The following is a 13,511-nucleotide window of genomic DNA, read 5'->3' as shown; positions in this document are numbered from 1 at the left end:
CAAATGTAGACGTAGACAGCCACTGCATCTTCCATCTCAATTCAACTGCCTTGCCGCGATAAGCTTTTGCCGCTGACATCGGCAAAGCACGACTCAAGCGCTTCACGATCGAAGTTCAAGACGAATGCCGCGAGCCCACGGCCGGGGGAACATGTTTTTGACACGGAGAAGGAACGAGAATGGAAGAGCTGTAAATTACAGAGATCAAGACAAGAAAGAGGAGCTTGACTCAAAGGATGCGTGTGTGCGCGTAGCGAACGGGCGTGGTAGCAGTGCTCTCCACCTTCGACGAGAGAGGAATGGGAGGGGTATCCGGAAAGTGGACAGCCTCTGGAAACTGACGACCGTACGCGATGGCGGGAGGGTTGCTGGGAAGCAGCAGGCTGAAGGTCTACAGGATGATCTGAAGTGCGCTTCTTTTGGTTGGATGAAGAGAGACGGCAGAGAGGACTGCAGGTCTCAGTAGAACCCTGTCATTGGGCTGGATTTTGAGTTCTGCATCGTACGAAGCTTCAAGCCTCAAGCTTGGTCTCCTGGACCTTTTCAGCCACCTCGTCTACCTGAGCTTCGGTGGTCTCCTGGCCGTTGGCATCCGATGCATCAGCTTCGTCCTGCTCACCGCCAACGAGCGCACCAGAGGGCTTGCGTCCTCCACCCCAGGCGCCGGTGGGTGCCGCGGCACGGGGTGCCTTTGCAGCTGCAGGAGAAGTCGACGCTGCAGCTGGCGAAGCAGCCTCTGCAGCCTCAGGCTTTGAGCTGTCGGTGGCAGTGGCGGCAGTAGCCTTTTCCTTTGCCTCCTTTTCAGCCTTTGCCTTCTCCTTCTTGGCCTTGAGTTCCTCTTGCCTCTCCTTTTCGCGCTGTGAAAGCTTCTCTTCGATTTGCCTTTCGCGCTCGGATGCGTCGATGGGCTTGGCGTTGCCGAATGGGCTCGGCTTGGAGCTGTTAGTGGAAGCGGCGGCAGTGGCGGCGCTCTCAGCGGAGCGGGGTTTCAGATCGAGCTTCTTGCGCTCTGCAGGAGCGGCAGCCGAAGGAGCGGGGCTGGAGGAGCCAGAGCTGGGCTTCTTGGCAGTGCGCCAGTTTTCGGTGGAGTCTGAAGCGGCGCCAGGAGCAGAACCGGATTGGGCGCCGGTGCGTCGTTCTGCGGCACCAAAGCCAAAGCCCTTCTTGGCATTGGCGGGGCTCTCGGGGGGAGTCTGGTCCGGGGTGAACTTGGAGCCAAAGCCCATTCGTTCTTGGGAAGCGAAGCGGTCGTCGACGTCGTTGGCGTCGTTGCGCTGACGGAAGGAAGATCGGCGCGAGTCCGAGTCGGCCATGCCGGAAGGGCGACGCGAGCTGGCAGGAGATCGGCCCTCGACAGGCTTGCCGGTCCTCCACTGGCTGGCGAGGTCGCCCTGGCTGGGCTCGACGGGAGCAAGATCGCGTGGAGGGCGGGCGGAAGGAGGGGCGGACTGGAACTTTGCGCCGAAACCGCTTCGGACACCTGCGCTGACGTCCATGTTGTCGAAGCCAGAGCCTTCGGTGCGGGGCACACCGGATCGCTCGGGACGAGGAGCAAAGCCACCGCGAGGCTCTGAGGGGGGCAGGGGACCAGCGCGGCGCCACTGGGAGGCATCGTCTGCCTGGCTGGCCTGGAAGGAGCGGTCACCGCCGAAAGCGCTCTTGGGGGGCTCTGCGACGCTGATGCGAACGGTCCTGCCGGCGATTTGAGCGCCGCTTCTGTCGAGAGCGGCTCTGAGGTCGTCCTGGGACTGGAACTCGACGTATCCGAAACCCTTGGGCTTGCCATCGTGACCGGTGACGATGCGGACGCTGACGGTCTTTGAAGGAGCGAAGAAGTCCTCGACGTCGGCCTCCATGACGTCGAAGGAGAGGTTGCCGACGAAGGCGGTGAAGGGAGGCTTGTCGGGGAGAGGAAGTTCCTCGCGAGGAGGGTAGCTGCGCTCGGGACGGTCGAAGCCACGGTCTGCGGCGTAAGCTCGATCACGGTCCACGCGGTCGGGGACGCTGGAGAGGAAGTCGCCGCCGCGACGGTAGCTGGAGTCGCGAGGGGCAGAGGAGATGGGAAGGTCGTCCATCTCGTCTGCCCACGAAGTCTTGCCGGTGGTCTCGTCGGCCAAGAAATCGTTGAGAGCCATCTTTTGTCCTCGTTTAGGCGCTGTGATGGCGTGGCATGGAGAATGTGGGGTACGAAGGCAACTATCAGCAAAGGACCTAGATGAGCCAAGAGGAGGGCGTACGAGTGCTAGGGAAAGACTTACGCATGATGGGCAAGCTGATTTGTCGACAAAAGTAGACAGAGATGCGGGGGTTGCGAGAAGCAGTGGTCCTGACGAGCTGGAAAGAACCGTGTGCGAGTGAGTGGACCTTGCGAACGATGAGGCAAGGACTTGGTGATGGTGAGGGAGAAGGGGGATGAGATTGTGACACGAGAGGCCAAAAAGATGAAATCCAGCTTCGGATCACGGCTGCCAATCAGTTTGACTGACCGACGATTGATGGATCTTCGCAAGAGCAAGCCGACTGAATGTGGTGCAGCAACGGACGGCGAATCTCCAAGTTGAAGTCCCTTTGAGTGGCTTGCAGACACAGCGCCGAGGAGCGAAAAAAAGAAAGAATTGGCCAAATCTCAAGAAGATTCGCCGCCGATTTTTTCTTCGCGCTCCTGAAGGAAGAGCGTCTTTTGACTGCTCTGGAGCTGCAGAAGTTCAGAATCGATTCTGCCTTCTTCGCACCAAGTGGGCTTAACAATGGAACAGCATGAAGACACTAGGAATGTTGACCGGGAGAGCGTAACATCTCAATGAAATCGTCGTCTGGAAGCGAGAGTCTTCCACGTAGCGTTCGTTGCACCCCAGCCGAGAGACGCACGACCGCAACCCTCTTTCTTCATTTGCTTGTCTGCTGCGATTCACTCGACGTTGGCTAAGGGCCGTTCATGATCGCTTCTTGACATCAAACAGCCACCTGCCGAGAGACACGGTCCTCCGTCAAAATGGTCGAGACGACAAAGGAACCCAAAGCAAGCTCCGACAAGATCGTCGTGGATACCTCAAATCTGACCGAGCTCAAAGCTACCTGCGACGAAGCAGTGGAACGTATCCTGTCGCGCCAACCTGATCCACATGCAACCTCGACGCAACCGCCAGCGTTCGCTCCGTTCAAGGTCAGCCATTTCCACACCGATCTGCGCCTCGTGCTCGGCTTTGCGGCCTCAGCCGTCATGATCGGCACTTCGATCTGGGCGTACTTTGTAGAAAAGGAGTGGAAGAACAACAAGCACGCCTGCGCCATCGCCGTAGTAGTCTACACCATCTTGTCAGGCATACAGATGGCCGACTCATACCTCCAAGGCAACAACGTCTTCATCGGCACACGCAAAGCTCAGTCCGACCGCACACCGACCGAACATCTCACCATCGCGTCGCCGCCGCTCCCCAAAGCCATCAAGAAAGATACAAAGACGACCGATGGCAAACCCATCCTCACGCCGCCAGCATACTCGCTTGACATCACATACAGGCGCACGAGCACAAAGGATAGCTCGCACGCCGTACAAAAGAGCACCCCTTTGCCACTCGGTCATCTAGGTAGGTGTCGGTGCAGTCGTACATTCATCATAATGGCTATAATCAACTGACTCTCACACGATCTCCATCACTCACAGGCGAATGGTTCACCCAGGAAGGAGAGTTCATCGAGCGCGTCTTTGAGCAGAGATTGCTTTCAGGTCTCGAAAAGGTTTTTGGCCAGTAGACATAGCAACTTCGACTTCTTCTCGCCGACCTGCGATACCCATGCATCCAATCGATTCATAAGTTGCACTTGAGCTCAGAGCTGATCAGACTGTCGTGAGCATGTGGCGCACCTTCCATCGATCCATGTTGACAGACGCAATGCCATGCTGATCGCGGTCACAAGCCGATAGCTCGATCGCCGACCAATCCACTGGCTCCCCTTGCTGCCTATCACTTCTTGGCGCCAGAGACCAACACTCTCTCTAACGAGAACGGAAGATCCGTAGACGCGCAAAGCCGAGCTCTAATTTGCTGTCTGTGCGGTAATTATTTTGCTTTTGGAGTCCTGTTCTGTGCATGCGTTCCGCTTTCTTCTCATCCAACACTCGACCGGCGCATCCTTTGCCGCACCATCATTGCAGCTTGATCTCGCCCTGTAGCGCGCACGCGGGTGATCCGACAATCATGGCTACGCCACCGCACATTCCCAAGTCGCAAGGCTTGCGCTTCCAGAAGCAGGGCGACGCTACATACGCAAAAGCGTCCGCTGCCAAGGATGCGGCCGCCGCCGATGCTCTCCTCTCTCGTCGCAACGCGCTGTTCCAGGACCACGGCAGAATGCATCAGAAGCCTGCTTGGTCACCCTCCATATCGGCCGCCTTCCGCTTCCTCATCATCATTCGCGTCTCTTCCGCCATGTACTCGGTCATCAAGGACTGCGACGAGTCGTTTGGCTACTGGGAGCCCCTCCATCTGCTCGTCTTTGCACGCGGCAAGCACCACGCTTCGGTCGCATTCCAGACATGGGAGTATTCGCCCCAGTTCGCCATCCGATCTTGGGCCTTCATCGCTCACTTCCTACCTCTCGCCAAGCTGCTCGCCTACTTGGGCGTCGGGAAGCGCCAGGTGTTTTTCGCCGTCCGCTTGCTCCTCGCCTTTGTCTCGTCGTTCGTAGACGCGAGGTTCTACAAGGCCGTCGCCGACGTATTCAGTCCTAGAGTCGGTCGCTACTGTCTCATGGCTCTCGCCACTAGCGCCGGTATCTACGAGGCTTCAACTGCCCTTCTACCCTCCAGTTTCGTCATGCATGCCTCCACCCTCGCCTTCTCCTCATGTCTCTACCCAGCACGCCTGCCGTCCTCGGACCCATCCGTGCTCTCCGTTCCATCGCAGCGACCTTTCCGATCAGAGCGCCTTTTGCTTTCGGTACTCTCGTTTGCTGCGGGCGCCATCGTTGGCTGGCCATTTGCCATTGTCCTCGCTCTACCCTTTGTCGTCGAACAGCTCCTCCTTCGAGGCGACGATGTCGTCGCCAATGGCAAGTATGCCAACTGGGTCACGTCCAGGTGGTCTACCGCCATCGGTGCTGCCATCCTTTCTGCTGCGATCGCATTGCCGGCTCTCGCCATCGACACGCTCGCTTACGGCAAGCTCGCCTTTGCGCCGCTCAACATTGTCCTCTACAACCTCTTTTCTCGATCAAGAGGTGCTGGTCCAGAGCTCTACGGCACCGAGCCTCTCACTTACTACTTTTCCAACTTGTTCCTTAACTTTAACATCTTCTTCCCCTTGGCGCTCATGTCGCTTCCACTCATGCTCGTCACCGCACGACTCGACCCCAGGCGCTTTCAGAGACCGGCTCTCGAAGCCAAGAAAGGCCACGCCTCTACCGAGAAGCCGTCTAGCCTCTTTGCCCTCGCTCTTCTCCGCGTCGCCCCCTTTTACCTCTGGTTCCTTGTCCTCACGCTTCAAGCGCACAAGGAAGAGCGCTTCATGTACCCTGCCTACACGCTCCTCTGCCTCAACGCCGCCGTCTCCCTCTACCTCGTCCGTACGCTTGCCGAGGTCGTCTTTGTTCAGGTCACAAAGTCGCCTTACCGCGCTTCCAAGTCGAGCCTTTTCACTACCATCACCTCCTCAGTGCTGGCTCTAGGCCTGCTGCTCGGCGTATTGCGATCCGTCGGTCAGCTCAACAACTACCATGCGCCCTTTGACGTCCTCTTCCATTTTGAAGGATACGAGCTGCCTCGCGTCGTCGCCGACGTTTTCCCGGATACGCTCAGCCCAGCCATCCAGCAGAGGATCGCGCGCGGCCTCTCGCCGGTTGCGACCGAGCAAGAGAAGGAGTACAATGACCGAGGCTACGGAGCCGAGAACAAGGGTGTCAGCGTCGATCTCTCCATCAACCTCGCACCGCTGGCCACGCTCGACAAGCCCATCAGGCTGTGCTACGGCAAAGAGTGGCATCGCTTCCCCACCCACTTTCTCGTCCCTGCTGGCGTCGAGGTCGAGTGGATCAAGAGCGAGTTTGACGGCATCCTCCCCAAGCACTTTGACGTAGACGCTGCGTCCGCCGTCCAACCTGCCGACGCTGTCGCCGGCACCCTCGATACCGCCCTCGGCTGGGCCTGGCCATGGTCCTCCATCACGCGCCGCCTCCAACCCGGATTCAACGAGCTCAACCGGGAAGAGGTTGATCGCTACGTCGATGTCTCGACCTGCGACTATCTCGTCGATCTCGACCTTCCCCACCGAAGTCTGGCTTCCAACGGCCAACAGTCGCGCTACGAGCCTCGCTACGCCACCATGGCCGACGAATGGGATCGCGTCTTCTGCGGTGCATTCCTCGATGCCGAGTTCAGCCGTCCTGTTGTAGAGCCACGCGACTCGCTGCTGAGCAAGGTTGGGAGGAAGGTCGGCGCTGCACTGCATCGCGCCTTTTGGTTGCCCAAATCGTGGCCGGGTAACACCAACGTGTACGGCGACTACTGTCTTCTTCGCAATCGCGATAGCAGATTCAGCCCCGGTACAGCCAGAACTACAGCATGAAAGAAACACTTCACTTTTCGTCGAAACGCATCTGTAAATACCATGCACATCCCACTCCAGCGACAAAATTGTCACGCACAGCAAACATCAATCAATCAAGCCCTCGTGGCCTTCTTTCCAATCTCACTCGCGCAGCAGTCACTGCTTCGAGCTGACCTCATGCTTTGACTTTGAGCACACACCGCGTTGCCTGTTCTTTCTCGAAAGGGCAAAGTCGTATGAATTGCAACGATCGACGCGCGGTTGGTCAGAGCATCTTCCTCAACCTCTCGTCGGGATCGTGTTCGTACGCCAGCCGTACTTCATCCTCCTGACAAGCCAACATCAACCTCGCGAAGCCGCCCGCTCTTGCCGTACCGGCACCCTGACCCACGCAGACGACCAATCCCAGAGCGGAGAGGGTAGCCAGGGGAGAGGTGAGGGAGAAATCCTGAGCAGCGACAGGGGCGAAAGGGGATGTGGTGAAGTTGATGGCGTACATTCTGCAGATGGCGTGGTGATGAGTTTCGACGTCGGCGAGCTGTGCTTCTGCCAAACCGCTTCTTCGGAGGCAGGAGAGGAGGGAGAGGAGGAGGATCTTGGCGTGCAGAGGTAGCGAGAGGATGTGCGATACTTTGCCTGATTTCACCATGGAATCCAGGACGGATTTCATGTCGAGGATGGTGACCGGTTTCGGAATGGTGAGACCGGACGTCTTGGCTTTGAGCTCCACCAGTTCGATCGAACGTCGACAGACGTCCAGCATACGCCGAGCATCACCGCTGACGTTGGAGACGCGTTTGCTGACGTACGTGATCGCATCCAGACTCAGCACTCCCCCGCATCCACCACCCGCCTCGTCTTGCTCCCCAGCTTCACCAACCGTGGTCGTCTGCTGCTCGCTACCGATACCCAACCTCGACTTGACAATCTCCACCAACTGCCTGTCGGTGTACGGCATGAACGTGATCCTCGTCATACCCAACCTACTCGCCACTTTGGCATTCAACGTCCTCTCCGGCAGATCCATCGTGTTGGCAACCGCAATCACCACCAACCTGCTACCGCGCGTGTTGGGCCAATTGAACATATTGTACATCACATCCTGCCTTGCCGTCACCAGCTGATCCAACTCGTCCATCAGTACGACGGTCGCTGCTCTACCCGGACCTGCGCCTCCGGCAGCACCGGACATCTTGGCGCCCACACGCGCAAAGTGAGAACTGAGCAGACCGAGCGCAGTCTTGGGCGAAGTTCGTTGACCACCCGATATGGCGGACCAGAGCAAGGTGTACGCCTGCGAGGCATCCGCCAGCTTCATACCGTTGATCTCGACGAACGAGAAGGGGTTCATCTCGTTTCGCTCGGCTCGCGCCGTCAGCGCTCGAATCACTTCGCGGACCGTAGCGGTCTTGCCCGTCCCCGGAACACCCGAGACGTACACGCATCCTCCAATGCCCTCCTCCACGGCATCTTCGACGCAAGCCATGATTTCCTCGTACTGATCTTCTCGACAGGGGAGGTGGTCGGGTGTAGCACCGACGTGAAGCAGACGTTTGGCGCGATCGTGCGCGCTCAGCGTCTGCGCCTGGTCGCTCGGCAGGAGCGAGATCTTGGGTGGCCGTGCAGGTAGGGTGGGATGCGGCAGACTGCGCGCTTTGAGACCCATGAGTCGCGCTTTGGATCGCGGCGTCGCTTGTGCTTTGGCAGGACTAGCCAGCCCCAAGGCCATCTTCTGCGGCGTCGAAAGCATGCGTCGCTTGGTGGGTGTCATGGGTGGAGCATCTTTGGCGAGCTTGGCACGTTTACGTGGTGTGAGGTTGAATGTCTTGCCGCCAAAATCATCGTCGTCGTCATCATCGTCGTCGTCGTCGATTTCGGCATCGCTGAACTGAGAGCCTTCGTTGTCGGAGGACTCGGGCGTGTCGAGGTGCCTCGCCTTGACGAGCAGGTTGTCCTCGACCTCGAACTCGTCACCGCTCTGGAACGAGTCGTCGGAAGCGGCGTCGGAGTCGGTGTCGACACCGTTGGTCTTTCTGCGGTTGTACGTGCGTTTGCGTGCGGCGACGCCGGCGGAGAGCGAGTCTTCCTTGCGTGGGCGTCCTGGTCGTCGTTTGGGTGCGGGATCGTTGATGTCAGCGATGGAGGATGGTGTGCCGGTGGCGCGACTGCGGTTTGGTTTGGTGGAGGCGAGATCGGACGCGGAAGCTACGGTGGACGGCGTGGACGCTCGTGTCGGTCTTCGAGGTGTCGTTGTCTGAGCTGGCACCTCGCCCGAATCTCTTTGCACTTGCTCAACGAGGTCTTTGACACCTTGACCCTGTGAAGTGGCAACGTCGGAAGAGTCATCCTTGAGATCCCAACCAGCGCCCAGCTTCCCCTTGTCGATCACCTTGGCCCAATCGATGCGCCAGAAGAGCTCCCTGTTGGGATCGACCGCACGCTCGCAGAACAAGTGCGTCGGGAATGACTTGTTCTTGTACAGCGTATGCGTCTTTACAGGTTTCTTCTTTACGTTTGCATCCGATGCTGGTGGCTGTTCGGCGGGTTGATTGACCTGAATAGCTGACAGCGCCGCCGACGACTCTTTGATGGCTTTCGAGCACTCTGCTTGGCTGGAGTGGATGTGCACCTTTGCAATGATCTCGTCTACGTCGAAGGAGTAATCATGGAGAGAAGGACCTGCTTCGAAGGTGTCACCTTCCTTGCCCGACCTTGCGCTGGTCTTTGTTCTTCGCTTTGTGAGCGAGGTTGCCTTATGGGTGTAGTAGATCTCGTGTCGACTGGTGATGCCAGCCATACGCTTCTTTGCCATCGTCGACATCCATTCTGGCCAGTGGAGGAGTCGACATACGCCAAAGATCTTGCCCTCTTCTGATGCATCTGTCCAAAGATGCGTGAGCACTCCGGCGAGGGGAGCCTGATACGAAGAGGGAAGGTAGACGACATCGCCAATGCGAAAGTCTTCTGGCTCCAAAGTAGTTTTGGACGACGATGGAGATGGTTTGCGAGATCGTGGATCGTGGTTTTCATCCTGGTCGTCGGACGAGACTTCTTCGCCTTCCGAGTCTGGTACGGTTTCGATGGGTCGTGCGACACGGGTGAAGGCGCGGAAGTGGCTCGTAGCAGCAGCGGGATCCGACGACTCGACAGGGTCGAGCGGCTGAAAGGAGTAGTTTGGTGCGACTGCTGGCGGCATTGTGGACGAAGTCGCTACAGCAGCGAGGTGAGGAAGTGACGGTGGAAGAAGAGATGGACAGTGTACGTGACACACAGACCAAGACGTTGGAAACCAACACTTGCAGACAGAGCGAGAGACACGCAATTGTCGCTTCAATTGCAATTTGTCGAGATTTGGAAGAGGAATTTACGCGTGGCGCTAATTGAGGCTCCAATATTCGAGACGCGCCTGTTTTTTTGGAAATGAGTCGCACGAGAAGGCGCACGTACCATTCATTGGCCTGTCAATCACATGGCATCACTCCTCCTCCTCCTTGACATCTTCTCGTTCGACGCTGCTATCGACGTCATTGGCAGCAGAAGCATCAGTCGCAATAGCAGCGCAATCTCCTACCCGCTAGGTGGTGCCGCATTCACCATGATTGCCTCTCGCTCCGGGCCGCATTTGCTTCGGAGAGCGCTCACCCATTTCCCCAAGGCACACCTTCGAACCCTCACCTCGACATCAAATACCCGCGATAAAAGCTACTATCCACCTCCAGAACCGTTCGGCACCGGTGCTGCCGTCGGCGGCGCCATCTCCTTCGAACCCTCTCCTTTCTCCACATTCGGCGCATCCCCTGACCTCCTCACCCACTACCTCTCGCTCCAACCTGCCCCGCTCACCCTCCGCCAGCTCATGGCACAAGGTGGAAAGCCAGGCCAGGCTCTCACTCCCGAACAGCTCCTCCTCTCCGCCCAACACACGCATCGAGAGCTGCCCATCCGTCTAGCCCGCAGAGTAGGCGGATTCCGCGCGCTGCCCTTCATCGTAGGCAGCAATCCGTTCATCTCGAGGATCGCCCGATTGTACGCATCCAGTTTCGAAACGCTGGTCAAGTTCGGTCAGATCCAGACGCAGGAGGACAACCAGAGGTTTACGGCTGTCATCGAGGATCTCGTCTCCGCTCACGCGCAGAACATTCCGACGCTGGCGAGGGGCTTTCAGGAGGCGAGAAAGTACATGGATGCTCGGCAGATTTCGGCGTTTTTGGATGCGGCGATTCATTCGAGGATCGCGATCCGCATGATTGCTGAGCAGCATCTGGCGCTTTCCGCGACCTCGAACGAATCGACACAGCTTCGAAGCGAAACGAGCAAGAAAGAGGATAGCTTCGAAGATCACTCCCACCACCACCTCGATCCGGACCTTCCGCCGGAGGGGACGAGCAGTCAAGGGCATCACGACTACGGCAGTCCCACCGCCGTCGGGATCATCGAAACCCAACTCTCGCCCGCACGCATGACCCGAATGTGCGCCGCGTTCGTCCGCGATCTCTGCGAAGGAACGCTCGGCGCAGCACCCGAACTCATCCTCGAAGGCGACCTCGACGTCACCTACACCGGCGTCCCCGTCCACCTCGAGTACGTCATGACCGAACTCCTCAAGAACTCCTACCGCGCCACTACGGAGAACTTTTTCAAATCGCAATCCACGGGCAAGATGCCGCCGGTGATCGTGACGATCGCACAGTCGGCCAACCACGTTTCGCTGAGGATCCGCGATCAGGGCGCCGGGATATCGCCGTTGAACCTACCGCATGTTTTCAGCTATGCGTTTACGACGGCGGGGGGTGGGAGTGAGTTGGAGGATGCAGAGGAGTCCGGCGGTGGACCGTACGCGATGCAGGCCGTAGGCGGGACGGGAGGCGATGCGTTGGCAGAGATGGGCAAGATGGGACTGGCCAGCGGACTGGGTACGTTGGCAGGGTTGGGGTACGGCTTGCCCATGGCGAGGATCTATGCAGAGTACTGGAAGAACGGCTCGGCGTTGGATTTGGTTTCGCTGTATGGTCATGGATGTGATACGTTTGTCAAGTTGCCGAGGCATATCGAGTTGTCCAATACGGTTATTTGAAGCGACGACAAGTCGAGGGGGAAGTAACAGAACGCACATAGCATCGTCATCATTATCATCGTCATCATCAAGAACTGTTTTTGTATCACCTTCATTGCAATGCATCGCCGAGTCTCATTGGTATCACCTAAACCGCGAAAGCCCTCTTCTCTGCTGCGAATGACGTTTCTCACCTGTAACCTTTCGCACACAGAGTCACAAAAACGTACTCGGTTCGCATTCCGATTCAACCTCGGGCAATCGAATCTTGCACAAAAAGCTATTACACGAGTCCTTCAAGTTAGTCACTACCTCTGCTAACAACCATTCGTCTTCGCCATACGACAGTTGCAGCCTCCCCCTTCCTCCTCTCCTCTTTACTCCTTCTTGCCGAGGGGAATGACGGGGAGGGTGAAGAAGGAGTTGTAAGGGCTGAGGAAGCTGGCTGTGCCGAGGTAGAAACCGGCGAAGCCGGTGGCGATACCGAAGGCACCACCTGCGGTTTGAAGGTGAGCGTTGCCCGTGTAAGCGTGGGCACCGAGGAAGATGAACGTGACCCAAAGCAGGAAGATCAGCACGAAGAGCGAGACGGAACCTCGAGTGGAAGCGATCTAAAACAACAGAAAACGAAGTTGTCAGTACCTCGCATCCCGGTGTCAACGTGGTTTTTTGATTTTTTGGTGGGGAAAGCGGAAAAACTTACGAGGTAGATGGTGGTGATACCGAACCAAATCCAAAGGTACAAGCCGATGGCAGCATCAGCCTCTCCCGCATAAGGCGAGCCGGTGGCGTAGATTCCCGGTTGACCAGCGTACGACCCCATGAAACCGAAGAAGGGGATCAAAAGGACCGAGTAGCCCCACCAGAACATGCCGAACGAGCAGAACACGGTGGCACCAAAGGTGTTTCCCGTCGCAAACTCCCACAGACCAGCCAGGAACTGGGCCAGACCACCGTAGGAGAGAGCGAAGCCGAGCACAGCGTTCGGAATGGCGATTCCCTGAATCTGAATGTTGTACAGAGACAGCAGAAGGGTGGTTGTCGAGAAACCAAAGACTGTGTGTGCAGGAAAGAGGAAAGAAGATTATTTCAGTACATCCATGAACTCCCATTCTCTCAAGCAAATCCGGGAAAGAAAGACAACCTACCACCAAGAGGAAGAGGATTAGCGATCCTCCTGTGACTGTTGGCGATGGCGATCAGATCGTCGTCGGCAAAGTGTCCTCCAGGAGTCAAGGTGCGGCTCAGGTGGGCTGCGTGTCCACCACCGCCGTTGTACGTGGGCGCCTGGTGAGCCATGGCCGACTTTTCGTGGTCGAAGCTGCTGTGGTGACCGTTGCCGTTGCCGTGGTTGTGGGCATCACCGTGGGTGTTGATGGGAGCGGCGGTGGCGGTGGTGCCAGTCGCGGCGCCGGTCATCGCGTGACCGTTGGCTGACATTGTGCTTGATCGAGAGAGAGAGGGGTTTAGGATGGAGATGGTCTTGCTGAACAGATGGGGTGTGATGGATGGGTTGGAGGGAGGAGGGAGGATGGCGATGAAAGGATGGGAGGCTAGCAAAGTTGTGCTGACTGCCAGAAACTTGATCGACGCAACGACACAACAGATGATTGGACTTCAACACGAGAGAGGGGGGGAGCGTCTACAGCGAGTACATCGACAACCCTTTCATCCACAGCAGGCGGACCAAGAACCCAAGACTTTGATGCGTATTCGAAACTTGGCCCATGCCTCGCATGGTTGTTCCCCACATCGCGGACTGATGCATTCGGCTAAGGAGCATAAGCAGAGATCAAGATCCGGGGCGCGTTGTTTGTGTAGCGATGGTAGTATAGCGAGCTGCGACACGAGTGACACACGCCCAACCCAAAGACCTCGGCAAGGCTCGCCGCTAGTCTGGCAGGGACCCGCAT

General features: G+C 57.7%; 6 protein-coding genes across 6 annotated transcripts; 3 read left to right on the top strand and 3 right to left on the bottom strand.

Moving 5' to 3' along the window:
* Positions 1–512: 512 nt before the first annotated feature.
* On the bottom strand, positions 513–2,135 carry PHSY_001862 (nucleolin protein; the record flags this gene model as incomplete). Its single annotated transcript, XM_012332488.1, has 1 exon — positions 513–2,135. The coding sequence occupies one exon, from the start codon at positions 2,133–2,135 to the stop codon at positions 513–515; it is 1,623 nt and encodes a 540-aa protein (XP_012187878.1).
* An 857-nt stretch (positions 2,136–2,992) lies between these two features.
* On the top strand, positions 2,993–3,753 carry PHSY_001861 (hypothetical protein; the record flags this gene model as incomplete). The annotated part of the gene is made up of 2 exons (XM_012332487.1): positions 2,993–3,587; positions 3,665–3,753. The coding sequence occupies 2 exons, from the start codon at positions 2,993–2,995 to the stop codon at positions 3,751–3,753; spliced, it is 684 nt and encodes a 227-aa protein (XP_012187877.1).
* A 446-nt stretch (positions 3,754–4,199) lies between these two features.
* On the top strand, positions 4,200–6,563 carry PHSY_001860 (alpha-1,2-mannosyltransferase; the record flags this gene model as incomplete). Its single annotated transcript, XM_012332486.1, has 1 exon — positions 4,200–6,563. The coding sequence occupies one exon, from the start codon at positions 4,200–4,202 to the stop codon at positions 6,561–6,563; it is 2,364 nt and encodes a 787-aa protein (XP_012187876.1).
* Positions 6,564–6,810: 247 nt separating this feature from the next.
* On the bottom strand, positions 6,811–9,741 carry PHSY_001859 (hypothetical protein; the record flags this gene model as incomplete). Its single annotated transcript, XM_012332485.1, has 1 exon — positions 6,811–9,741. One exon carries the CDS (start codon positions 9,739–9,741, stop codon positions 6,811–6,813), a length of 2,931 nt encoding a protein of 976 aa, XP_012187875.1.
* A 273-nt stretch (positions 9,742–10,014) lies between these two features.
* PHSY_001858 (mitochondrial protein kinase) lies at positions 10,015–11,619 on the top strand (the record flags this gene model as incomplete). The annotated part of the gene is made up of 1 exon (XM_012332484.1): positions 10,015–11,619. One exon carries the CDS (start codon positions 10,015–10,017, stop codon positions 11,617–11,619), a length of 1,605 nt encoding a protein of 534 aa, XP_012187874.1.
* A 356-nt stretch (positions 11,620–11,975) lies between these two features.
* On the bottom strand, positions 11,976–13,017 carry PHSY_001857 (possible transmembrane sensor/transporter; the record flags this gene model as incomplete). Its single annotated transcript, XM_012332483.1, has 3 exons — positions 11,976–12,209; positions 12,302–12,654; positions 12,747–13,017. The coding sequence occupies 3 exons, from the start codon at positions 13,015–13,017 to the stop codon at positions 11,976–11,978; spliced, it is 858 nt and encodes a 285-aa protein (XP_012187873.1).
* Between the last annotated feature and the right edge of the window lie 494 nt (positions 13,018–13,511).

Source organism: Pseudozyma hubeiensis (genome assembly GCF_000403515.1).
Source record: "Pseudozyma hubeiensis SY62 DNA, scaffold: PHS20, whole genome shotgun sequence".
In the NCBI taxonomy this organism is placed as follows: Eukaryota; Fungi; Basidiomycota; class Ustilaginomycetes; order Ustilaginales; family Ustilaginaceae; genus Pseudozyma; species Pseudozyma hubeiensis.
The sequence above is the reverse complement of the archived record's forward strand: the minus strand, read 5'-3'. Positions and strand labels throughout refer to the sequence as shown.